A 26,660-nucleotide genomic window follows, 5' to 3' on the forward strand; every position below is an offset into this window, starting at 1 on the left:
GAGGATAGAAGAGGAAGGTAGGAGAGGAGAGAAGGATGGGAAAGGAGGATGAGTTGGGATGAGGTTTGAAGGAGGATGGAAGAGGAGGATAAGAGGATGGAAGAGGAAGAAGGTAGAGAAGGGTGATAGAGAGGATGGGAAAGGAGGATGAGATGGGATGAGGTTTGAAGAAGGATGGAAGAGGAGGATGGGAGAGGAGGATAAGAGAGGAGTGGCTTTGGAGGAGGAGGGAAGAGGAGGATAAGAGGATGGAAGAGGAAGAAGGTAGAGGAATATAGGAGAGGAGAGATGGATAAGAGAGGAGGGGTTTTAATGAGGATAAAAGAGGAGGATGGAAGCGGAGGATAAGAGAGAAGAATAGAGGAGGAGGTTTGAAGGAGGACGGGAGAGGAGGAAGGAAGAGGAAGATGGGGAACGAGGAGGATAAAGGAGGAAGGAAGAGGAGAACGGTAGAGGAGGATGAGAGAGGAGTGGGTTTGAAGGAGGATGGAAGAGGAAGGTAGGAGAGAAGAGATAGATAAAAGAGGAGAAGACGAGAGGAGGGGGTTTGAAGGAGGATAAGAGAGGAGGAGAGGAGAGAAGGATGGGAAAGGAGGATGAGAGAGGATGAGGTTTGAAGGAGGAATGAAGAGGAGGATGGGAGAGGAGGAATGAAGAGGAGGATGAGAGGGGAGTGGCTTTGAAGAAGGATGGAAGAGGAGGATGGGAGGATGAGAGAGGAAGGTGGGAGAAGAGGATAAAAGAGGAGGATGAGAGAGAAGGAATGAAGAGGAGGATGAGAGGGGAGTGGCTTTGGAGGAGGAGGGGAAGAGGAATATAGGAGAGGAGAGATGGATAAAAGAGGAGGATGGGAAAGGAGGGTTTTTGAAGGAGGATACTAGAGGAGGATGAGAGTGGAGGATGAGAAAGGAGGAATGAAGAGGAGGATGAGAGGGTAGTGGGTTTGAAGGAGGATGGAAGAGGAGGATAAGAGGGATGGGAAGGGAGGATGATAGACGAGGAGAGTGGAGAATGGGAGAGGAGGAAGAGAGAGGAGGATGGGAGGAGGAAGAGGAGAGAAGTATAGAAAAGGAGGATGATAGAGGAGGACAGGATAGGAAAGAGGGAGAGGAGGATGAGAGCGAAGGATAGAGAGTGGATGGGAGGGGAGGATGGAAGAGGAAGGTGGGAGAAGAGGCCAAGCGAGGAGGATAGGAAACCAGGATTGGAGAGAAGGATGGGAGAGGAGAACGGTAGAGGAGGATGAGAGAGGAGGGGGTTTGAAGGAGGACAAGAGAGGAGGATGGGAGGATGAGAGAGGAGGATACGAGAGAAGGAATGAGGAAGAGGAAGGTAGAAGAGGAGAGACGGATAAAAGAGAAGGATGGGAGAGGAGGATGAGAGAGAAGTTTTGAAGGAGGATAGAAGAGGAGGATGGAAGCAAAGGATGGGAGAGGAGGGGGTCTGAAGGAGGATGGAAGAGGAAGGTAGGAGAGGAGAGATGGATAAAAGAGGGGGATGAGTGAGGAAGAGGTTTGAAGGAGGATGCTAGACGAGGAGGAGAGGAGGTTAAGAGGAAGAAGGTAGAGAAGGATGATAGAGGAGGCTGAGAAAGGAGGATGGGAGAGGAGGATAAGAGGGGAGGACAGAGGAGGAGGTTTGAAGGAGGATAAGAGGGATGGGAGAGAAGGATGACAGAGGAGGAAGAGAGAGGAGGATGGGAGAGGAGGATTCAGAGGAGGAGGAGAATGGGAGAGGAGGATGATAGAGGAAGGTGGGAAAGGAGAGGAGGTTTGAAGGAGGGTGAGAGAGAAGGATGGGGAAAGGAGGATGGGAAAGGAAGGTGGGAGAGGAGGTTAAGAGAGGAGGATGGAAGAGAAGGATAAGAGAGAATGAGGTATGAAGGAGGATGGGAGAGGAGTGAGTTTGAAGGAGGATGGAAGAGGAGGATGGGAGGATGAGAGAGAAGGGAGGGAAAGGAGAATGGGAGGGCTGGATTGGAGAGGAGGTTAAGAGAGGAGGATGGAAGAGGAGGATAAGAGGGGAGTGGCTTTGAAGGAGGATGGAAGAGGAGGAGACGAGAGAAGGATCTGAGTGGAGGATGAGAGGAGGATGAGAGGTTAGTGGCTCTTTTTGGAGGAGGATGGGAGAGGAAGAGAAGAGACGAGGTTTGAAGGTGGATGGAAGAGGAGGAGAGAATGAGAGAGGAGGATGGGAGAGGAGGATGAGAGAGAAGGATAGGAAAAGAAAACGGGAGAGGAGGATATTTGAACGAGGGTGGGAGAAGAGGATACAGGAGGAAAAAAGGAGAGTAGAGGAGGACGAGAGAGAAGGATGACAGAGGAGGAGGTTTGAAGGAGGACGGGAAAGGAGGAGGAGAGAGGAGAATAAAAGAAGAGGATGATAGAGGAGGCTGAACAAGGAGTGGGTTTGAAGGAAGATAAGAGAGGAGGAAAGAAGGAGAGGATGGAAGAGGAGGAAGGAAAAGGATGCTAGAGGAGGATAAAAGAGGAGCAGGTTTGATGTTCGTGGCATCGGTCGGGGGGTTTGTCTCGCGGGGCTTTGGCTCCTCGGTGGACGAGCGGGAGATGGACGCGGGCGACCGTTAAGTGATGAAGGAGACAGGGGCTGCGGCAGGTGCGGCGCTGACAGGGGAACAACGCACCTGTCGTCCCTGAAAACAAAAGGGCCGAAGCTCGACGGAAAGAGGGAATAAAAAGCAATTCGTTAAAAAACAATACGGTTAAATGGCCCGTATTACACTATTATCTGATCTGTTCACTTGAGCACTGCCACCTCATGACATCACAAGGTGGAACGGACAATTTTGAGCTCAGTACTAATACTAAAAGGTTATAAGCCAAGCGATTATAAGGTCTGACTTTTTGGAGGACGATGGTTTTGTGATGCAAATATATCACTCTTTTGAACACAGATTGTTTTGAGAAGAAAAACACTTTATTTTACTGTCCCCAGCCAACTTGCCGGACTATTTTCCTCAGCACCGAAAACGGCCAGTATCTCGGCTCACCGGACGCTGTCGGGGGTAAAGTCAGTGTGGATGCACGACACTGCTCATTCACAGATTCATGTCAAAAAACTCGAACTATCCCTTTAATGCGACTTTCTGCACATTTGTTTACGGTTTTACAGAAAGAAAACTCAGAAACAAATGGCAAATTTGCATAAACTATAAAAAACAGCTCGCTCCTTGTGCGCTGATGTGGTCAACTTCTGTCGGACTAAAGGGCAAGGGACAAGAACTCAGTGGAATATTTGTGTTCTTTCTGCGACGAGACGACGACGCGCGATGAGTCGACGCAGAACTAGAACTTCACCCTTTACTCCTTGAGGCTCCTGGCTACGGCAGTTGTAATGCTTCCACGATCTATCAAGCGGTGCGGTTTCGTAGTTTACCAAAGTCGTACTAAAACATTTTGACATATTTTTGAGCGTCGTGTGTCACATAAAATCAGTTCGAGGTTAGTAAACACGACCAGAATTAATTAATAAGGCGCACTGTCGATTTTTGAGTAAACTAGAGGATTTTAAGTGCGCCTTATAGTCCAAAAAAAATCCGGTCCTTTTACTTTTGCAGCTGTTTGGGCTCGTTTCTTATCACAGCTCAAACCACCTCCGTGCCTAAGCGCTGCGGACGGCTCAGATGGCGTCTCGTTAGCCTCTCTGTAAACACTTGTCCTGAGCAGTTACAGTGAGACGTGGCTGGGAGCGTGTGAGACATGAGCTGAGTACTGCACAAACACGCTAACAAGACTCTAAACGCACCATGAATCAAACTTGACTGCTCCGGAACAACAACAACATCGCGCCGCTCAGACTGTACGCTCACGAGGGAAATATCAATACATCAACACTGACCGGTGTATCCAGAAGTATTGATTCTCATTCGTTTCTATTGTTTATTTTGCAGCAAACAAACTTGTAATATTCAGGGTTCCCACGTTTTTTCACTGACAACATTTCAAAACTTTTCCATGAGTTTACGGCGACGTTCAGACTGCAGCCTGAAGTGACCCAAATCTGATTTTTTCGCCCCTATGCTCCTGGGCTCGGTCAAGCAGAAGTAAACAACAAGGCCAAAAATTCAAGTTAATGCATCTGATATAAAAATGTATTGAACAGATACATATGTACTCTAGTTTATGAAACTGTTGACCTTTTTTCTGTACCATTTTTGGTTCTAAAGTTCCATACGTTTTAAAACAGACCATGTATGAAACACGTAACAAAAATTATTTCCCAAATTTCAAAGACCTGAAAATCATGTAAATAAATGGATGTATTTCATCATATCTTGTGTTATTCCATCTTTGAACTGTTGATGAAGGGACATGATTTTTTTTTTTTTAAGTATTTAAAATGATAAAAATTTGCTTGGAAGGACTGACATATTTTATAGAAATAGTTTCCTTTCATTTTGAAGTAATATTAAAGTATTCGGAAGAAAAAAGTTGACAAATTATGCAAAATCATGCACCTTCTACTTGCTACTTGTCGTCGTGTCTCCAGTGTCACATGCGGAACACTTTCGGGCCGTTTAACGTTCACACTGGAGTCACATACAAGCAGTGCAGGGGAGTAACAGATTACATGTACCAGAGTTACATAATCAGAGTACAAATGATGAGTAACTGTATTCAGTTACAGTTACTGTTTCAGTGAGTGGTAATTGGATTACAGTTACTTTGTTGAAATAAATGGATTACATGGCGGTATTTTCCTGTTTTCACATTTTGGGCTAAACCAGGACTAAAACCAGGTCTAAACCAGTTCTAAACCAGGACTAAACCAGGTCTAAACCAGGTCTAAACCAGGTCTAAACCAGGTCTAAAACCAGGACTAAAACAAGGACTAAAACCAGGTCTAAACCAGGTCTAAACCAGGATTTAACAGGACTAAATCCTGCTGTGTGGACGTGTCTCCTCATCTTCTATCAATAATATTTTTAATTTGGTTCAGTAAAGTCTGGACTTTTTATTTTCTTTTATCAGACAAAACTTCTCATGTTACGATATCCTGGTCTTTGCTTCTCTACAGCAAACCAAGTAATCCAAAGTAATCAGATTACATTACTCACTTTAAGTAATTTAATGGATTCTGTTACAAACTACATTTTGGGGTGTGTAATCTGTAATCTGTAGGGGATTACATTTTAAAAGTCACCTTCCCAACACTGGTTAGAAGTCACATTTAACTGGAAATATAAATGACCTCGCAAAAATATCGGATTTCAGCCTATGACGTCATCTCGGTTTCACTTTCAGGGTTTGTTCTAGTTCGGTTTGTCCGTCCCGCGCTCTTTACCACGCGGATTTCGGCCCCTCGTTTTGTCAGACGCTTCGTAAAAAACCCGTGACGTCTTCAAAGAGCTCCGGGCTTTTGATCGCGCCGCTCCCGTTCGCTCTAATTCCACTAATTCCTCCAATTCCTCCTATCTCTGAACTTAAGCCCGTATTTTTTGGGACTTTTATCAACCTTAAAATGCGGACGAAACTGAAGACGGAGCGGCTCCATCTGCAGCCCGCGTGCGTTTATATAAAATTATACACACGCACTCCCCGCTGAGCCCGAGCGAGAAAAACGGACGCCGGAGATAATTCTGTAATTCTGCCAGATGCTGTAATTCCACCAAGGAGAAGAGAGAAGAAAGAAGAGAGAAGAGAGGAGAGAAAGGAGGAAGGAGAAAGGAGAGAGGAGGGAGGAGAGAGGAAAGAGGAGGAAGGAGAGAGGATAGAGGAGAGGAGGGAGGAGAGAGGAAAGGGGAGAGAGGAGAGGAGGGAGCAGAGGAGGGAGGAGAGAGGAAAGAGAGGAGCAGAGGAGAGAGGAGGGAGCAGAGAGGAGGAGCAGAGGAGGAGGAGAGAGGAAAGAGGAGGGAGGAGAGGAGAGAGGAGAGGAGGCAGGAGAGGAGGGAGCAGAGGAGGGAGCAGAGGAGGGAGGAGAGAGGAAAGAGGAGGGAGGAGAGGAGAGAGGAGAGGAGGGGGGAGAGGAGGGAGCAGAGGAGGGAGCAGAGGAGGGAGGAGAGAGGAAAGAGGAGAGAGGAGAGAGGAGAGGAGGGAGCAGAGGAGGAGGAGAGAGGAAAGAGAGGAGGGAGGAGGAGAGAGGAAGAGAGGAGGAGAGGAGGAGAGAGGAAGAGGAGAGAGGAGAGAGGAGAGAGGAAAGGAGGAGACAGGAGGAGAGGAGGGAGGATAGAGGAGGAAGGAGAGAGGATAGAGGAAAGAGGAGAGGAGGAGCAGAGGAGAGGAGAGAGAGAGAGAGAGGAAGAGGAGAGAGGAGGGAGGAGAGAGGAAAGAGGAAAGAGGAGGGAGGGAGGATAGAGGAGGAAGGAGAGATGATAGAGGAAAGAGGAGGGAGGGAGGAGAGGAGAGAGGAAAGAGGAGGGAGGGAGGAGGGAGGAAAGGGGAGAGAGGAGATGAGGGAGCAGAGGAGGGAGGAGAGAGAAGAGGAGGAGGAGGGAGGAGAGGAGGAAAGAGAAGGGAGAGAGAGGAGAGAGGAAAGAGGAGGGAGGAGAGAGGAGAGAGGAAAGAGGAGGGAGGGAGGAGAGAGGAAAGAGGAGAGAGGAAAGAGGAAAGAGGAGGGAGGGAGGAGAGAAGAAAGAGGAGAGAGGGAGCAGAGGAGGGAGGAGAGAGGATAGAGGAGGGAGGAAAGAGAAGAAAAGGACCGAGGGGAGAAGAGGGAGGAGAAAGTAGGAAAGAGAAAGGAGAGAGGAGGGAGAAAAGAGGAGGGAGGAGAGTGGAAGGAGGAGAGAGGAAAGAGGAGAGAAGAGAGAGGAGAGAGGAGAGAGGAGAAAGTAGGGAGGCAAGAGGAAGGTGGAGAAAGCAGAGAGGAGGGAGGAGAGAGGAAAGAGAAGAGAGTGGAAGGAGGAGAAAGGAGGGAGAAAAATGAGGTAGGAAAGAGGAGGGAGGAGAGAGGAACGAGGATGGGAGGAGAAAGAAGGGAGGAGAGGAGGAGAGAGAAGGGACAAGAGGAGAGGAAGGAGAAGAGAGGAAAGGGGAAGGAGGAACGAGGAGGGAGGAGAGAAGAAAGAGGAGGGAGGAAAGAGAAGAGAGAAAGTAGGGAGGAGAAAGGAGGGAGGAAAGGGGAGGGAGGCAAGAGGAAGGAGGAGAAAGCAGAGGAGAGAGAAGTAGGGAGAAGAGAGGAGAGAAGAAAGAAAAGGGAGGAGAGTGGGGGAAGAAGAAAGGAGGGAGGAGAGAAGAGAGAGTAAAGAGGAGGGAGGAAAGAGGAGAAAGAAGTAGGGAGAAGAGAGAGCAGAGGAAAGAGGAGAGAGGAGAGGAGAGAGGAAAGAGGAGGGAGCAGAGGAGGGAGGAGAGAGGAAAGAGGAGAGAGAGAGGAGAGGAGAGAGGAAAGAAAGGGAGCAGAGGAGGGAGGAGAGAGGAAAGAAGAGAGAGGAGAGGAGAGGAGAGGAGAGGAGAGAGGAAAGAGGAGAGAGGAGAGGAGGGAGGAGAGAGGAAAGAGGAGAGAGGAGAGGAGGGAGGAGAGGAGCAAGAAGGGAGAAGAGAGTGTGGGAAGAAAGAGAAGAAAAGAAGGGAGGTGAGAAGAGAAGAGAGGACCGAGAAGGTAGGAAAGAGGAAAGAATAGAGAGGAGAAAGGAGAGAAGAGGAGAGAGGACAGAGGAGGGAGGAGAGAGAAAGAACGAGAGGGGAAAGAGGAGAGAAGTGGGAGGAGAGAGGATAGAGGAAAGAGGAGGGAGGAGAGAAGAAGGAGGAGAGAAGAGAGGAAAGAAGAGGGAGGAGAGAGGACTGAGGAGAAAGGAGGGAGGGGAGAATGAGGGAAGAAAGAGAAGAAAACGAGGGAGGGGAGAAAAGGGAGGAGAAAGTAGGAAGGAAAAAGGAGAGAGGAGGGAGGAGAAAGGTGGGAGGAGAGTGGAAGGAGGAGAGAGGAGAGGAAAGAAAAGGGAGGAGAGAGGAAAGAAGAGAGAGGAAAGAGGGCTGAGGGGAAAGGAGAGAGGAATGAGAAGAGAGGAGAGGAGGAGAGTGGAAGGAGGAGAGAAGAGAGGAAAGAAAAGGGAGGAGAGTGGAGGGAGAAGAGAGGAACGAGGAAGGAACAGAGGAGGAAGAAGAGAGGAACGAGGAAGGAGGATGGTGGAGAAAGGAGGAGGAGAGAGGAATGAGGAGAGAAGACGGAGGAGAGAGGAATGAGGAGAGAGTGAGGGAAGAAAGAGAAGAAAAGGAGGGAGGGGAGAAGAGGGAGGAGGAGGGAGGAAAGAGGAGGGAGTGAGGGAAGAAAGAGAAGAAAAGGAGGGAGGGGAGAAGAGGGAGGAGGAAGGAGGAAAGAGGAGGGAGGAGAGAGGAAAGAGAACAGAGAAAAGAAGAGAGAGGAGCGAGAAGAGAGGACAGAGAACAGAGGAGAGAGGAAAGAGGAGGGAGGAGAGGAGGAGAGAGGAAGGAGGAGAGAAGAGAGGAAAGTAAAGGGAGGAGAGTGGAGGGAGAAGAGAGGAACGAGGAAGGAGGCTGGAGGAGAAAGGAGGAGGAGAGAGGAATGAGGAGAGAAGAGGGAGGAGAGAGGAAAGAGGAGAGAGTGAGGGAAGAAAGAGAAGAAAAGGAGGGAGGGGAGAAGAGGGAGGAGGAAGGAGGAAAGAGGAGAGAGGACAGAGAACAGAGGAGACAGGAAAGAGGAGAGAGGAGAGGAAAGAAAAGGGAGGAGAGTGGAGAGAGAAGAGAGGAACGAGGAAGGAGCAGAGGAGGAAGAAGAGAGGAACGAGGAAGGAGGATAGAGGAAAGAGGAGAGAGTGAGGGAAGAAAGAGAAGAAAAGGAGGGACGGGAGAAGAGGGAGGAGGGAGGAGGAAAGAGGAGGGAGGAGAGAGGACTGAGGAGAAAGTAGGGAGGAGGGAGGGGAGAGTGAGGGAAGAAAGAGGAGAAAGCAGAGAAGAGGGAGGAGAGAGGAAAGAGGAGAGAGTGAGGGAAGAAAGAGAAGAAAAGGAGGGAGGGGAGAAGAGGGAGGAGGAAGGAGGAAAGAGGAGGGAGAAGAGAGGACAGAGAACAGAGGAGAGAGGAAAGAGGAGAGGAGGAGAGTGAAAGGAGGAGAGAAGAGAGGAAAGAAAAGGGAGGAGAGTGGAGGGAGAAGAGAGGAACGAGGAAGGAACAGAGGAGGAAGAAGAGAGGAACGAGGAAGGAGGCTGGAGGAGAAAGGAGGAGGAGAGAGGAATGAGGAGAGAAGAGGGAGGAGAGAGGAAAGAGGAGAGAGTGAGGGAAGAAAGAGAAGAAAAGGAGGGAGGGGAGAAGAGGGAGGAGGGAGGAGAGAGGAAAGAGGAGGGAGCTGAGAGGAAAGAGAACAGAGAAAAGAAGAGAGAGGAGGGAGAAGAGAGGACAGAGAACAGAGGAGAGAGGAAAGAGGAAGAGGAGAGGAGGAGAGTGAAGGAGGAGAGAGAGAGGAAAGAAAGGGAGGAGAGTGGAGGGAGAAGAGAGGAACGAGGAAGGAGAGAGGAGGAAGAAGAGAGGAACGAGGAAGGAGGCTGGAGGAGAAAGGAGGAGGAGGGAGGAATGAGGAGAGAAGAGGGAGGAGAGAGGAAAGAGGAGAGAGTGAGGGAGAAGAGAAGAAAAGGAGGGAGGGGGAAGAGAGGAGGAGGAAGGAGGAAAGAGGAGGGAGGAGAGAGGACTGAGGAGAAAGAGGAGGAGGGAGAGGAAGAGGAGAGAAGAGGGAGGAGAAAGGAGAGAGGAAAGAGGAGGGAGTTGAGAGGAAAGGGAACAGAGAAAATAAGAGAGAGGAGGGAGAAGAGAGGAACGAGGAAGGAGCAGAGGAGGAAGAAGAGAGGAAGGAGGATGGTGGAGAAAGGAGGAGGAGAGAGGAATGAGGAGAGAGTGAGGGAAGAAAGAGAAGAAAAGGAGGGAGGGGAGAAGAGGGAGGAGGAAGGAGGAAAGAGGAGAGAGGACTGAGGAGAAAGTAGGGAGGAGGGAGGGAAGAGTGAGGGAAGAAAGAGGAGAAAGCAGAGAAGAGGGAGGAGAGAGGAAGAGGAGAGAGTGAGGAAGAAAGAGAAGAAAAGGAGGGAAGGGAGAAGAGGGAGGAGGAAGGAGGAAAGAGGAGAGAGGGGAGGAGAGAGGACTGAGGAGAAAGTAGGGAGGAGGGAGGGAAGAGTGAGGGAAGAAAGAGGAGAAAGCAGAGAAGAGGGAGGAGAGAGGAAAGAGGAGGGAGGAGAGAGAACTGAGGAGAAAGTTGGGAGGAGAAAGGAAAGAGGAGAGAAGAGGGAGGAGAAGGAGAGAGGAAAGAGGAGGGAGCTGAGAGGAAAGAGAACAGAGAAAAGAAAGAGAAGAGAGAGGGAGAGAGAGGAGAGAGAACAGAGGAGAGAGGAAAGAGGAGAAAGGAGAGATGAGAGAGGAGGAGAGTGGATGTGGAGTGAGTGTAAATTGAAGGATTAGTGGAATTGTAAAGGCCCCGAGAGCTGCCAACAATATCACACTGGAGCTGAATGCACAAGCAGGTCAAGAGAAAACACCGCCTTAAACCTGCTGTTACACTCACACTCGCTCTGCGCTATTGTGGAAAACATGAAATACTCGCCTTTCTGGAACTTTCTCCTCACGTTCTATCGTCGGTCGTTCATCAAAAACCTGCCCGAGTTATTGTTAGTGTTGTTACCTACATCTGAAAAGACGAGTGTCATTGTTTACGCTTGTAGTATGAAGTGTACGTCATGTCCTTAAAGGTTGTATGGAGGATTTTGTTTTGTTTCACGTTGTCAATGATAGATTATAGATGCAGTAGCCTTGTAATTATGATGACCAAAAAACAGAGAATAAAAATTCATCAACTCTGGACGTGGTGGGGCTAAACATTTGCCAATAGATAACGACACTGCCTCGTTATCTGTGAGCTGACAGGCTGTCAATCAATCTCCCTACGTTTCTAGTGTAACTGACTTGCCTGCGCCGCCGGTACGTGGTTTACGTACGACTGTCACGCAGTCCACAGACGCAAGACGCACAGACGCTGTTTACTCCACCAACGCAACAGTTCTTAGCAGCTTTTTTTGACCTATATCTTCCTCGCAGTTCACACAAAGTTTGTTGCAATGGAGACAAGAATCCAGGAGCAGTTCGCCGCAAAAGAAAGTCCGTTTTTGAGGTCGCTGAAAGAAGAAGACAAGGGGAAAAGCAGCGAAGCCAAACTAAGGTGATTCTTGAAGATTCATTCCAGTGATGGCGCGACTGAAGCAGACGAAGGGTCTAAAGACTGACGCACTGGTCCACAAATTACTCCTGGACAGGAAACTTCTGCTTATTATGAAAACGTACTTTATTTCCAAGAGCGAGACAAACGTTTTTCAGGACACGAAAGCGATATCCTATGTCTGAAAACGTAATTTTCAAGGCAAAGAAAGAGTCCGCTTGCTGCTGCGTGTTGTAGCTAGTTCATTCGCACAGAATCTCCGCGCAACCTTCTCTGCACCCCTTTCCTGCTCCTCTCCCCGCTGCCCGATCCGCTCTTCTCCCTGCTCCTCACTTCTCCGTCTTGCCTAACCAACACTGTAGTTAGTTGTTTACAAGTCATGTGCAGCGGCTGTAAACAAACCTGTTTCTGGTGTAAGGAGGAGGAGGGAGGAGGTGTTTCTACGTAGGAGCTGTAGGGGAGGGGGGGTTTCACGCATGCGCAACATTTGAAAAAGGACAAACAGTCGCTGGATTTCTCGTTCCTTGGAAAATCCTCTATACAACCTTTAATTAGCAATTTGACCTCTTTTTATGTTCTGAAGGTTAAGGTTGTGTCGGGTTATTGATGCCTAATGTTTACGAGGCACATATTATATGCAGTTTATTTTATTATTTCTAATTTATTTCAGCTGTTTGCCAACACGTAAGTGGCTATAGGGACATACTTATTTAGTTATGCTTTTTTTTTTTTTTGTTTCGATATCAGATATATTTTAAAACACGCAGACATTATAGTGTAGACTGCCACTCGGGGGATTTAAAACTTAAAGAAAGACTGATGGAGTGAGGCTATGACTTTGAAACAACATGGGGCAATGGCAGAATGTTCAGAATGTAACAACATCCAACACGAAGGCAAGAAGGTTCAAAAACAGCCTAGTCGGAAAACGTTGTCAGTTAATTAGCTGCGCAAGAAAACCAGGTAAGTTTGGGGTTGTTACGGACAATTAAGAATGCGAACATACACGCTGAGCGAATTTTGGAATGAATGAGCTGTAGTTTGCATTTTTATCGAGGCTCCTTAGTTTGTTTGCTGTATGATTGTTCTAAAATCTAAAATCAATCGGCAGTTTTGAAAACCTTCGGTGCAAAATGGACAGCGGGCGGATGATGAGTTTTGTGTCGCGGTTGCGGATGAAAAAATAGCCCATCCGCGCGCATCTCTACTTGAGACCAGACTGAAATTAATCTGTATAAAAAAATAAAAAGTCTGGATTTGTCAGTAAGGTGAAGATCTGTTCAGGCCGTTGCAATTTCCAGGAGAATTTACCAGATTTTTTTTTGGCTGCGATTTGCTTCTCTGAGTACAGGGAGACGTCGCCTAACTCCGCTCAATTTCAATTCTCTCCGGCGACTACTTCAGGAATCGGAATTCACTAGACGGTTTACAAGAGCCCCGGAAGTGCGAGTTCGGGCACCAGCCAATCAGCGAAGAGTCATATATTCAGTGTTGGCAACGATTCCGGAGATCGAGGATTTAAAGCCGGAACAAAGAGAATGTTTGGTGAATTTTATCAAAGGGGAAAGACGTTATTGTCCTTCCTCCTACGGGATTTGGTGCATTACATACGTCACGACCAAACAGCGGCGATTGGTTAAATTAAAAAAGTACCCGCCTACCGTCAAGCGAACGAATTCTAACGTAACAACCAATTAAACAAATAAAATAAACACTCGGTAAATAGCGAAAATAATATAGTCAACTGCAGCATCTCATCCATATTATCCATAGAATTTGTCCTCCGCAAATAATGACCCCACTTCACAAAACTCTTCGCGCTCTTAATCCAGTTTGAGGCGTTGTTTAAAAGTAAAAAGGTGGGAGTAGTTCCTCACGTGTTTGTTTACATCCAAGACTCGACTTCCTGTATATTTTTATTATTGCGAAAATGAAATGAGACTGATCTAGGACTAAACCAGGACTAAATCATTTTCAGTCCTGGTTTGGTCTCGGTCTTAGTCCCGGTCTCAGTCCCGGTCTGGTCCCGGTCTCAAGCACGGTCTGGTCCTGGTCTGGTCCGGGGCTCAGTCTCAGCCTCAGTCCCAGTCTCAGTCCTGGTCTGGTCCTGGTCTCAGTCCCCGGTCTCTGTCTCGGTCTCAGTCCTGGTCTGGTCCTGGTCTCAGTCCCCGGTCTCTGTCTCGGTCTCAGTCCTGGTCTCAATCATGGCCTGGTCCTAGTCTGGTCCCGGCCTCAGTCCTGGTCTCAGTCCTGGTCTCAGTCCCGGTCTGGTCCCGGTCTGGTCCTGGTCTCAATCACTGTCTGGTCCTGGTCTACTCCTGGCTTACGTCTCGGCCTTAGTCCTGGTCTCAGTCCCAGTCTCAGTCCTAGTCTCAGTCCTAGTCTCAGTCCCGGTCTCAGGCCCGGTCTCGGTCCCGGTCTTGTCCCGGTCTAAGTCCTGGTCTCAATCATGCCCTGGCCCTGGTCTGGTCCTGGCCTCAGTCTCAGCCTCAGTCCTGGTCTCAGTCCTGGTCTCAGTCCTGGTCTCAGTCCCGGTCTGGTGGTCCTGGTCTGGTCCTGGCCTCAGTCTCGGCCTCAGTCTCGGCCTCAGTCCTGGTCTCAGTCCCAGTCTCAGTTCCAGTCTTAGTCCTGGTCTCAGTCCTGGCCTCAGTCCCGGTCTGGTCCCGGTCTGGTCCTGGTCTCAGTCTTGGCCTCAGTCCTGGTCTCAGTCTTGGTCTCAGTCCCGGTCTGGTCCCGGTCTGGTCCTGGTCTCAGTCTCGGCCTCAGTCTCGGCCTCAGTCCTGGTCTCAGTCTTGGTCTCAGTCCCGGTCTGGTCCTGGTCTGGTCCTGGTCTCAGTCTCAGCCTCAGTCCTGGTCTCAGTCTTGGTCTCAGTCCTGGTCTGGTCCTGGTCTGGTCCTGGTCTGGTCCTGGCCTCAGTCTCGGCCTCAGTCTCGGCCTCAGTCCTGGTCTCAGTCCTGGCCTCAGTCCTGGTCTCAGTCCTGGCCTCAGTCCTGGTCTGGTCCTGGTCTGGTCCTGGTCTCAGTCTCGGCCTCAGTCCTGGTCTCAGTCCCAGTCTCAGTTCCAGTCTTAGTCCTGGTCTCAGTCTTGGCCTCAGTCCTGGTCTCAGTCCCAGTCTCAGTTCCAGTCTTAGTCCTGGTCTCAGTCTTGGTCTCAGTCCCGGTCTGGTCCCAGTCTGGTCCTGGTCTCAGTCTTGGCCTCAGTCCTGGTCTCAGTCCCGGTCTGGTCCCGTCTGGTCCTGGTCTCAGTCTCGGCCTCAGTCTCGGCCTCAGTCCTGGTCTCAGTCTTGGTCTCAGTCCCGGTCTGGTCCTGGTCTGGTCCTGGTCTCAGTCTCAGCCTCAGTCCTGGTCTCAGTCTTGGTCTCAGTCCTGGTCTGGTCCTGGTCTGGTCCTGGTCTGGTCCTGGTCTGGTCCTGGCCTCAGTCTCGGCCTCAGTCTCGGCCTCAGTCCTGGTCTCAGTCCTGGCCTCAGTCCTGGTCTCAGTCCTGGCCTCAGTCCTGGTCTGGTCCCGGTCTGGTCCTGGTCTCAGTCCTTTTTTCCATTTTTCATTTCAACACAAAATCAAAAACTGAAAAATCTAAATCATGATCTGTTTGTTTCATTTTGGTTTTGGAGACAAATAATGAAGAAAATCGTTGCTTTTTCGTTTTCTTATTTTCGGTTTTATTTTGAAAAACGAGCGAACGAACGACACACCGATCACCGAGTCCCCGAACGTGCCCCTGGACTTTACCGCCTCCCGTCCACGATCTCATTTCCCGTCCTTTCTGTCCCTCCAGGCTCGCCGTACCGAGACAAGATCACCATCGCCATCTTGCAGCTGCAGGAGGAGGGGAAGCTGCACATGATGAAGGAGAAGTGGTGGAGAGGGAACGGCTGCCCGGAGGAGGAGAGCAAAGAGGCCAGTGCGCTCGGCGTGCAGAACATCGGCGGCATCTTCATCGTTCTGGCCGCGGGACTCGTGCTCTCCGTGTTCGTGGCCGTGGGAGAAGTTCTCTACAAGTCCAAGCAGAACGCGCAGATGGAGAAGGTAAAGGTCTGTCTTATGTGGTCTGTGTAGGAGGGGGACAAAAGTGTTCAAAGTCTAGGTATTTTGTTGAAATTGAAAACTGTGTCTCAGATCACATGGCCCTGACCTGTGGGGTGCCTCAGGGGTCAATCCTGGGCCCCCTGTTGTTCAATCTCTACATGCTGCCATTAGGTCAGTTAATAAGCAGCAATAACGTGTCCTACCACAGTTATGCAGACGACACTCAGATCTACGTCTCTCTGGCAGCAGGAGACTATGGACCAGTGGAGTCACTTGGTCACTGCGTCCAACAGATCAGTGTGTGGAGGCAAAACAACTTTCTCCAGCTAAACTCTGACAAGACTGAAGTCATAGTGTTTGGTCCACAGAAACAAAGGGACAGTGTCAGCATCACCTCCAGTCTCTCTCTCTAAAACCTTCAAATCAGGCAAGAAATCTCGGGGTAATAATGGACTCAGACTTGAACTTTAACAGCCACATCAAATCAATAACATCTGCAGCCTTTTACCATCTAAAAAACATAGCAAAAATCAAAGGTTTACTGTCTAAATCAGACTTGGAGAAACTTATCCATGTGTTTGTCTCCAGTAGGTTAGATACTGTAATGTTCTGCTCACTGGTCTCTCCAAACGAGCTGTGAGACGCTGCAGAACATCCAGAACATCCAGAACATCCAGAAATCCAGAAACGCTGCAGCTCGGGTCCTGACTCGAACTAGGAAGTACGAGCACATAAGTCCTGGTCTCAGGTCTCTGCTCTGGCTCCTGTGGCTCAGAGACTTTAAAGCAGCTCTGCTTGTACAAGTGTCTCCATGGCCGAGCACCAAAGTCCATCTGTGACATGTTAGTGTCATATGAACATCTCACACTCTGAGGAGCTCAGGGACCAACTCCTGCTGGTGCCCAGAGTCACGACTAAACAAGGGGAGTCAGAGTTTCAGGTTCATGCAGCTAAAACCTGGAACAGTCTGAACATGTGAGACAGACTCTTCTGTGACGCTGTTTAAATCCAGACTCAAAACATTTCTGTTTAACTGTGCAAATAACTGAAAGGTTTTCATTCCGCACTCTTCTCTCTTTTTTAATTTTAATCTTCATGATTATTTATGTTTTGATTTGTTTTTATTATGATTTTAATGTATTTCTTATTCTGTAAAGCACTTTGAATTACTTTGTGTACGAATTGTGCTGTACAAATAAACTTGCCTTGCCTACGTAAACTAGTATCAAAATTAGGGGGAAAAAAATCACATAACTGGATACAACTTGTCCTTTTCTAAGCAGTTTCATCTTGACTTTTATCAGGACTAGAATAAGAGCGCACGGTATAGAGGCTTTGCACCGTCACGTGACCCCATAGCAACGGTAACTACGCCGCCATGACACCGGGCAACGCTATGCCATTCACTTCAGTAACATCGGAGAAACATGGGCAGGTTTTGTTGTGTGTCTGGCTGTTCTAGTCGCTCTGAAAGGGATAAAACGATTCGTTTTTTTCAATGTTCCTCTGGAAATTACTCATCAGGGATCTCAAACAAGGGAATTATCGGGAAAAAAAGACGGGAATTATGGCAAACATAAACCGCGAAGAGATTTCTAATGGTACTATCAAGTCACCCGAAGTTTGCTCGCGTCACTTTCATCAAGGTATTTGCTATTTAAATTGTTTCATAGATTATTTAATGAAAGAAGCACATTTACAGTGATCCTCGCGCGCGCTTCAATTCGCGGAATTTTTTACAGTGAATCATTGGCTTACATTTGTCACATTGCCAACAGTTACATTCTGCCAAATTACGTTCGCGCAAAAAACCCAAATGTCTAAAACCTGAAAAGCCTAGACCTCGAGAAGACCCCTGCGCAGCCTTCAGTAGAAAAAGACGCTACAGCGCAACGGAGTCAGGACGAAGAGGCGCAGCTTGTGAAATACGCGCTGCAACCTCCTACCTTGTGACTATGTTTTACAACACCGTTCTTAAACTATTATAGTTATTTGTAAGAAAACGTTAATATAGTTGGGCCTGAAAAGAGGTTTTATTTTTTTTTCATTCTGCAGTTCAGTATTGCATTGTAAAATCACAGTAAAAAATACTTCGCGGTTTCAACTTTTTTTGAATTGCCCGGGTTATTTTTGGAACGTATCCCCGCGATAAACGAGGGTTCACTGTACAGAAAAACATTCATTTATCCAGGAAAACCCGCACCAGTCTATGAAGCGAAGATACTCGCGAACGTTAGAGAGATCTGCTCGTAAAACGCGATTCATTGTAGAAGACTTAGTTGTGGATAAGCAAGACAACAAAGAAAACATCGGTCCTACGGCGAGTGACATGTTTATATGCGAGTTGGAAGATACAGTTTCTACTGCTACTCAGACTCCAAATGTGACGATGATTTCGACAGAAACACAAACAGAACTCTCTCAGTTCTCAGTTCTGTCAGAGTTCACGATAAGGACCTTCTGCCACAGATGTTGGCATCAACCACTTACAAGGGACTGAAGTGCACGATTTAGATCGTTTTATTCGTACTCCTGCTTCAACGGCGAACAGAATCGCTTCTACATGAGAACATGTTCCTCCTAAACCTGCCATACAACTGCAGTGGGCTGTTATTATCGTCCCTTCATTAGTTGCTGCGATCCAGGGCTTCAGATGCGTCTCATTCAATCGCTGAGTGGTTAACCTGCGCGAGAATAACATTAGATCATTTTTTTCGCGTTCCGTGGCATTTGTAAACAAACGACAGCTGTGGCTCCAACAGTAGTTTACCATCACCAGGTATAGGTGAGTTTCATTGTTGACAAAAGCGCGCGTTGCATGATGGGAATTATTTTGGTCGGCGGCAAGAAACACTAATTCAACATGACGGACGGAGCGAGAAAACACGTAAAGGGTATTGATCCCGGTTATTTATCCACTCTAACGGCAGAGGACCCAAGACCATTTGACCAGAAATTGGTCATAAGCATCGACGGACGACAAATCACCCTTTTCAACCCCGACAAAAGGTGGAACAAACCAAATTTCTGGTCAGAATCGCCAACTACCTGGACAAATATTCACTTGGGCGACATCCACAATGACTTGGTGGAAACTCCTGGGTCATTCACAGCAGAAAAGATGAAAACCTCCAAGAGTCTCGATGTGTTGTTGAACTTGTTGGAGTCCACGGTTTGTTAGGATCTTCTACGTTTGCTCTGCGGATGTTTGAAAGTCGTTTAATTCACCGTTAGTGGTTCTTTTCACTCAGAATATGAAAAAGACATTTTCCTTCTTCCGTGCTTCTATTTGTGCGTCCGATAATGCAGCAGGAATTTACCATTATCGGGGATAAATACGCGAGGTTACGCACTGTGTTTGACGCTACCGTGTTTCTTGCCTCCGACCAAAATATTTCCCAGCAGCAACACGGGCTTTTAATAACAATGACGTCAGCTGAAACTCGCCTGTAGACTGAATGAATAATAAATATGCTGAATGTAATGATCTGTAAATCGGAAGTGAAAAGCACTAGAGAAATGGGGACTTATTTATTTACAAATAATGAAGAAAATCATTGTTTGTTTTTTTGGGGTTTTTTTTTGTTTTCTTTTTTTTGGTTTTATTTTCAAAAAAACAAATGAACGAACGACACACAGACTCCGATAAGAGAGACGGAGACGTGAATGTAACGTAGTCCTGATTAAGTCCTGATTAAGTCTTGGTTTAGTCCTGGTTTAGTCCTGGTTTAGTCCTGGTTTAGTCCCAGTCCTGGTTTAGACCTGATTAAGTCCTGGTTTAGTCCTGGTTTAGTCCTGGTTTAGTCCTGGTTTAGTCCTGGTTTAGTCCTGGTTTAGTCCTGGTTTAGTGGTTTAGTCCTGGTTAGTCCTGGTTTAGTCCCGGTTTAGTCCCGGTTTAATCCTGGTTTAGACCCGGTTTAGTCCTGGTTTAGACCTGGTTTAGTCCTGGTTTAGTCCCAATTTAATCCTGGTTTAGACCAGGTTCAGTCCCGGTTTAGTCCTGTTTTAGACTTGGTTTAGTCCTGGTTTAGTCCTGGTTTAGACCTGGTTTAGTCCTGTTTTAGTCCTGGTTTAGACCTGTTTTAGTCCTGTTTTAGTCTTGGTTTAATCGTGGTTTAGTCCTGGTTTAGACCTGTTTTAGACCTGGTTTAGTCCTGGTTTAGTCCTGGTTTAGTCCTGGTTTAATCTGTCTGTAAATCGAAAGTGAAAAGCACTAGATAAATGGGGACTTATTTACTTACAAATAATGAAGAAAATCATAGTTTTTTTTTGTTTTTTTCATTTTCTTATTTTTGGTTTTATTTTGAAAAAACAAATGAACTAACGACACACAGATTCCGATAAGCGACTTCGTTTAAACGCCTCCAAAGCTCCGTTAAACTCGCTCTGAATTCCCGTCCTTTCAGTTCTTTTCTTCCTCCTCTTCCTCCGTTTAACTCGAAATCAAACCGCGCTTATGTTTTTGTTTTTTTGTTTTTGTTTTTTTTATCTGCTCTGTTTTCCTCGTGGTGATTCACGTCTCCTCACGGCTCCTTGTGTCGGTGCAGAAGCCGCGGCACCGGGAACGACCGGACTCCTGTTGATCACGACCTTTAATTATTCATGTGGTGCAAAATTAGCTCAGCGCAACGTGAGACGTGAATGTAACGTAGACCTGGTTTAGACCTGGTTTAGTCCTGTTTTAGTCCTGTTTAGTCCTGGTTTAGTCCTGGTTTAGTCCTGGTTCAGTCCTGGTTTAGTCCTGGTTTTAGTCCTGTTTAGTCCTGGTTTAGTCCTGGTTCAGTCCTGGTTTAGTCCTGGTTTAGTCCTGCTGGTTTAGTCCTGGTTCAGTCCTGGTTTTTGTCCCTGGTTTAGACCTGGTTTAGTCCTGGTTTAGACCTGGTTTAGTAGACCTGGTTTAGTCCTGGTTTAGTCCTGGTTTAGACCTGTTTTAGTCCTGGTTTAGTCCTGGTTTAGTCCTGGTTTAGTCCTGGTTTAGTCCTGGTTTAGTCCTGGTTTAGTCCTGGTTTAGACCTGGTTTAGTCCTGGTTTAGTCCTGGTTTAGTCCTGGTTTAGTCCTGGTTTAGACCTGGTTTAGTCCTGGTTAGTCCTGGTTTAGTCCTGGTTTTAGTCCTGGTTTAGTCCTGGTTTAGTCCTGGTTTAGTCCTGGTTCAGTCCTGGTTTAGACCTGGTTTTAGTCCTGGTTTAGTCCTGTTTTAGTCCTGGTTTAGTCTGGTTTAGACCTGGTTTAGTCCTGGTTCAGTCCTGGTTTAGTCCTGTTTAGTTAGTCCTGGTTTAGTCCTGGTTTAGACCTGGTTTAGTCCTGGTTCAGTCCTGGTTTAGTCCTGGTTTAGTCCTGGTTTAGTCCTGGTTTAGTCCTGGTTTAGACCTGGTTTAGTCCTGGTTTTAGTCCTGGTTTAGTCCTGGTTCAGTCCTGGTTTAGTCCTGGTTAGTCCTGGTTTAGTCCTGGTTTAGTCCTGGTTTAGTCCTGGTTTAGTCCTGGTTTAGACCTGTTTTAGTCCTGGTTTTAGTCCTGTTTTAGTCCTGGTTTAGTCATGTTTAGTCCTGGTTTAGTCCTGTTTTAGTCCTGTTTTAGTTTAGTCCTGGTTTAGTCCTGGTTTAGTCCTGGTTTTAGTCCTGGTTTAGTCCTGGTTTTAGTCCTGGTTTAGTCCTGGTTTAGTCCTGTTAGTCCTGGTTTAGTCCTGGTTAGGTTTAGTCCTGGTTTAGTCCTGGTTTAGTCCTGTTTTAGTCCTGGTTTTAGTCCTGGTTTAGTCCTGGTTTAGTCCTGTTTTAGTCCTGGTTTAGTCCTGGTTTAGTCCTGGTTTAGTCCTGGTTTCAGTCCTGGTTCAGTCCTGGTTTAGTCCTGGTTTAGTCCTGGTTTTAGTCCTGTTTTAGTCCTGTTTTAGTCCTGGTTCCTGGTTTAGTCCTGTTTTAGTCCTGGTTTAGTCCTGTTTTAGTCCTGTTTTAGTCCTGGTTTAGTCCTGTTTTAGTCCTGGTTTTAGTCCTGTTTTAGTCCTGTTTAGTCCTGGTTTAGTCCTGGTTTAGTCCTGGTTTAGTCCTGGTTTAGTCCTGTTTTAGTCCTGTTTAGTCCTGGTTTAGTCCTGTTTTAGTCCTGGTTTAGTCCTGGTTTAGTCCTGTTTTAGTCCTGTTTAGTCCTGGTTTTAGTCCTGTTTTAGTCCTGTTTTAGTCCTGGTTTAGTCCTGGTTTAGTCCTGGTTTAGTCCTGGTTTTAGTCCTGGTTTAGTCCTGTTTTAGTCCTGGTTTAGTCCTGTTTTAGTCCTGGTTTAGTCCTGGTTTAGTCCTGGTTTAGTCCTGGTTTAGTCCTGGTTTAGTCCTGTTTAGTCCTGTTTTAGACCTGTTTTAGTCCTGGTTTAGTCCTGTTTTAGTCCTGTTTAGTCCTGTTTTAGTCCTGTTTTAGTCCTGGTTTAGTCTGTTTAAAACTCTTGATCTTTCTCTCTCGACTCGTTCAGAATGTTTTTTTTCGTTCATGTGCCGCTTCACTAATCCAATAAAACAATAAAACGCTTAACGACGAGCGCCGGCGTCACAGGGAAAGACGCCGCGGCTGCAGCGGATTCTGACGGCGAGTGGGAGGAGACGACGAGACACGAAGCTGCTGTTTGTTTGTTTGTTTGTTTGTTTGTTTGTTTGTTTGTGAAGGAGTGAAAGTGAAAGTGTGAACGTCTGAAGGTGGAGGATTAAGAAAAGAGAAAAGAGTTGAGGTATTAAAGAGTCACAGGACTAAACCAGGACTAAACCAGGACTGAAACCAGGACTAAACATGGACTAAACTAGGACTAAACCAGGACTGAACTAAGACTAAACCAAGAATAAAACAGGACTAAACCAGGATTGAACCAGGACTAAAACAGGACTAAAATAAGACTAAACTAGGACTAAAACAGGTCTAAACTAGGACTGAACCAGGGTTGAACTCAGACTGAACCGGGACTAAAACAGGGACTAAAACAGGATTAAAATAAGACTAAAACAGGACTAAAACAGGACTAAACCAGGACTAAACAGGACTAACAGGAAAACCAGGACTAAACCAGGACTAAACCAGGACTAAACAGGACTAAACCAGGACTAAACCAGGACCAGGACTAAACCAGGACTAAACCAGGACTACCAGGAAACCAGGACTAAACCAGGACTAAAACAGGACTAAACCAGGACTAAACCAGGACTAAGGACTAAACCAGGACTAAACCAGACTAAACCAGGACTAAACCAGGACTAAAAGGACTAAACCAGGACTAAACCAGGACTAAACCAGGACTAAACCAGGACTAAACCAGGACTAAACAGGACTAAACCAGGACTAAACCAGGACTAAACCAGGACTAAACCAGGACTAAACCAGGACTAAAACAGACTAAACTAAACAGACTAAACCAGGACTAAACAGGACTAAAACACAGACTGACTAAACCAGGACTAAAACAGGACTAAACCAGGACTAAACCAGGACTAAACATAAACATGGGACTAAAACAGGACTAAAAGGACTAAACAGGACTAAAACAGGACTAAACCAGGACTAAACCAGGACTAAAAAACAGGACTAAACAGGACTAAAACAGGACTAAAAAACAGGACTAAACAGGACTGAACCAGGACTGAACCAGGACTAAACAGGACTAAACAGGACTAAACTAGGACTAAACCAGGACTAAACAGGACTAAAACCAGGACTAAACCAGGACTAAACCAGGACTAAACAGGACTAAAACAGGACTAAACCAGGACTAAACCAGGACTAAAACCAGGACTAAACCAGGACTAAACCAGGACTAAACCAGGACTAAACCAGGACTAAAACTAGGACTAAACCCAGGACTAAACCAGGACTAAACCAGGACAAACCAGGACTAAACCAGGACTAAAACAGGACTAAAACAGGTCTAAACCAGGACTAAACAGGACTAAAACCAAGACTAAACCAGACTAAACCAGGACTAAAAGGACAGGACTCACCAGGACTAAAACAGGACTAAACAGGACTAAACAGGACTAAAAACAGGACTAAAACCAGGACTAAAACAGGACTAAAACAGGACTAAACCAGGACTAAACCAGGACTAAACCAGGACTAAACAGGACTAAACAGGACTAAAACAGGAACCAGGACTCTAAAACAGGACTGAACAGGACTGAAACCAGGACTGAACCAGGACTGAAACAGGACTAAACAGGACTAAACATAAGGACTAAAACAGGACTAAACCAGGATCCAGGACTAAACAGGACTAAACCAGGATAAACCAGCTAAACTAAACTAGGAACAGGACTAAACCGGTCTAAAAAAACAGGACTAAACCAGAGACTAAACAGGACTAAAACTAGGACTAAACAGGACTAAAACTAGGACTAAAACAGGACTAAACTAGGACTAAAACAGGACTAAAACCAGGATTGAACCAGGACTAAGACAGGACTAAACTAGGACTAAACCAGGACTGAATCATGTCTAAACAAGGACTAAACCAAAGTTGAACCAGGTCTAAACCAGGTCTAAAGCAGGACTAAAAACTAACCAGGACTAAACCAGGAGACTAAACCAGGACTAACCAAGGACTAAACTAGGATTAAACTAGGTCTAAACCAGGACTAGACCAGACTGAAAACAGAACTGAACCAGACTAAACCAGGACTAAACTAGGACTAAACCAGGAAAAACGAGGACTAAACCAGGTCTAAACCAGGACTAAACCAGGACTAAACCAGAACTAAACTAGGACTAAACCAGGACTGAATCATGGCTAAACAAGGACTAAACCAGAGTTGAACCAGGACTAAACCAGGTCTAAACCAAGACTAAACTAGGACTAAAACAGGTCTAAACCAGGACTAGACCAGAACTGAACCAGAACTGAACCAGGACTAAACCAGGACTAAACTAGGAATAAACCAGGAATAAACGAGGACTAAACCAGGTCTAAACCAGGAGTAAACCAGGACTAAACTAGGACTAAACCAGGACTGAATCATGTCTAAACAAGACTAAACTAGGACTAAAACAGGTCTAAACCAGGACTAGACCAGAACTGAACCAGGACTAAACCAGATCTAAAACAGGACTAAACCAGGAATAATTTTAGACATGACAGTCACCCAACATTCTGGTTTAGTCCTGGCTTAGACCTGGTTTAAACCTGGTTTAGTCCTGGTTCAGTTCTGCAGATTTCATGAGCCTGTGCAGTTTGTTTTCATTCCCAATCGCTCCGGTTTGACATTTGAGTTGTAGATTTTTTATATTTGTTATTTTTTTCATATCTCACGTCGGGAGGAAGAGTCTGGACGGTGAACTCCCACGTACCACGTCCACTACACCCTGCACAGACCCACAGATCTTACATTTATGTCCACGTTTTACCCGCCGTGACATGAGACTTCACCACAACCCCTAAACTAGGACTAAACCAGGACTAAACCAGGACTAAACCAGGACTAAACTACAAACCAGGACTACTAACCAGGACTAAACCGTAAACCAGGTCTAAACCAGGACTAAACCAGGTTAAACCAGGACTAAACTAGGACTAAACCAGGAATAAACCAGGACTAAACTAAACAGGACTAAACCAGGACTAAACCAGGAATAAAGAAGGACTAAACCAGGACTAAACTACACTACACCCCTGCACAGACCCACAGATCTTACATTTATGTCCACGTTTTACCCGCCGTGACATGAGACTTCACCACAACCCCTAAACTAGGTCTAAACCAGGACTAAACCAGGTCTAAAAACCAGGACTAAACCAGGACTAAACCAGGACTAAACCAGGAATAAAGGGACTAAACCAGGACTAAACTAAACCAGGACTAAACCAGGACTAAACCAGGACTAAACCAGGACTAAACCAAACTAAACCAGGAATAAACCAGGACTAACCAGGACTAACCAGGACTAAACCAGGACTAAACAGGATAAACCAGGTCTAAACCAGGACTAAACTAGGACTAAACCAGGAATAACCAGGACTAACCAGGACTAAACCAGGTCTAAACCAGGACTAAACTAGGACTAAAACCAGGAATAAACGAGGACTAAACCAGGAACCAGGAAACCAGGATAAACCAGGACTAAACCAGGACTAAACCAGGTCTAAACCAGGACTAAACCAGGAATAAACGAGGACTAAACCAGGTCTAAACTAGGACTAAACCAGGAATAAACGAGGACTAAACCAGGTCTAAACCAGGACTAAACTAGGACTAAACCAGGAATAAACGAGGACTAAACCAGGACTAAACCAGGAATAAACGAGGACTAAACCAGGTCTAAACCAGGTCTAAACTAGGACTAAACCAGGAATAAACCAGGAGGACTACACCAGAATTGAACCAGGGCTGAACCAGGACTAAACCAGGTCTAACCAAGGACTAAACTAGGATTAAACTAGGTCTAAACCAGGACTAAACCAGGACTAAACCAGGACTAAACCAGGACTAAACTAAACCAGGACTAAACCAGGAATAAACCAGGACTAAACCAGGTCTAAACCAGGTCTAAACCAGGACTAAACCAGGACTAAACTAGGTAAACTAGGACTAAACCAGGAATAAACCAGGGACTAAACCAGGTCTAAACCAGGACTAAACCAGGACTAAACTAAACCAGGACTAAACTAAACCAGGACTAAACCAGGACTAAACCAGGGACTATAAACGAGGACTAAACCAGGTCTAAACCAGGTAAACCAGGACTAAACCAGGAATAAACCAGAGGACTAAAACCAGGTAACCAGGACTAAACCAGGACTAAACTAGGACTAAACCAGGAATAAACCAGGACTAAACCAGGACTAAACCAGGAATAAACGAGGACTAAACCAGGTCTAAAGCAGGACTAAACCAGGATTAAACCAGGAGGACTACACCAGAATTGAACCAGGGCTGAACCAGGACTAAACCAGGTCTAACCAAGGACTAAACTAGGATTAAACTAGGTCTAAACCAGGACTAGACCAGAACTGAACCAGAACTGAACCAGGACTAAACCAGGACTAAACTAGGACTAAACCAGGAATAAACGAGGACTAAACCAGGTCTAAACCAGGACTAAACCAGGACTAAACTACACTACACCCCTGCACAGACCCACAGATCTTACATTTATGTCCACGTTTTACCCGCCGTCTAACGTCCTCGTGTTTTTGTCGTCCACAGCGTTCCTTCTGCAGCGCCATGATGGACGAGCTGCGCGTGTCCCTCAAGTGTCAGCGGCGTCTCAAACAGAAGCCCCAGCCCCCGGTCATCGTCAAAACCGAAGAGGTCATCAACATGCACACCTTCAATGACCGCAGACTGCCCGGCAAGGAGACCATGGCCTAGCGGACGCCCCCCCACCCCGTCCCCCCCCCTTCCGTCGGCGAACACCGTCACGCCCACGGTCCACGCGGGGCCGGAGACACCCTCGAGCTCTGGGGTCAGCCGGACTCCCCCCGAGTGAACCCCCCCCCCGCCGCCAGATGTTTCCTGTGGAAATATGAAATCTTCTCGACAGCGTCACCTCAATGTGACTCTCGGAAAAGGACCAAGAACG

The 26,660-nt window shown here is 46.8% G+C and overlaps 1 protein-coding gene across 1 annotated transcript in view; it reads left to right on the top strand.

Annotated features, from left to right (window-relative positions):
- The window catches only part of LOC110153437 (glutamate receptor ionotropic, kainate 2-like), a 238,669-nt gene extending 212,220 nt beyond the window's left edge, over positions 1–26,449 (top strand). Inside the window, exons 19-20 of the mRNA XM_055149757.1 lie at positions 14,878–15,128; positions 26,285–26,449. Coding sequence (XP_055005732.1) covers positions 14,878–15,128; positions 26,285–26,449 — 416 coding nt within the window. The remainder of the gene's footprint in view (positions 1–14,877; positions 15,129–26,284) is intronic.
- The last annotated feature ends 211 nt before the right edge of the window (positions 26,450–26,660 follow it).

This window comes from Boleophthalmus pectinirostris, unplaced genomic scaffold (genome assembly GCF_026225935.1).
Source record: "Boleophthalmus pectinirostris isolate CB_2022bp ecotype Guang Dong unplaced genomic scaffold, ASM2622593v1 HiC_scaffold_13, whole genome shotgun sequence".
Classification (NCBI taxonomy): domain Eukaryota; kingdom Metazoa; phylum Chordata; class Actinopteri; order Gobiiformes; family Gobiidae; genus Boleophthalmus; species Boleophthalmus pectinirostris.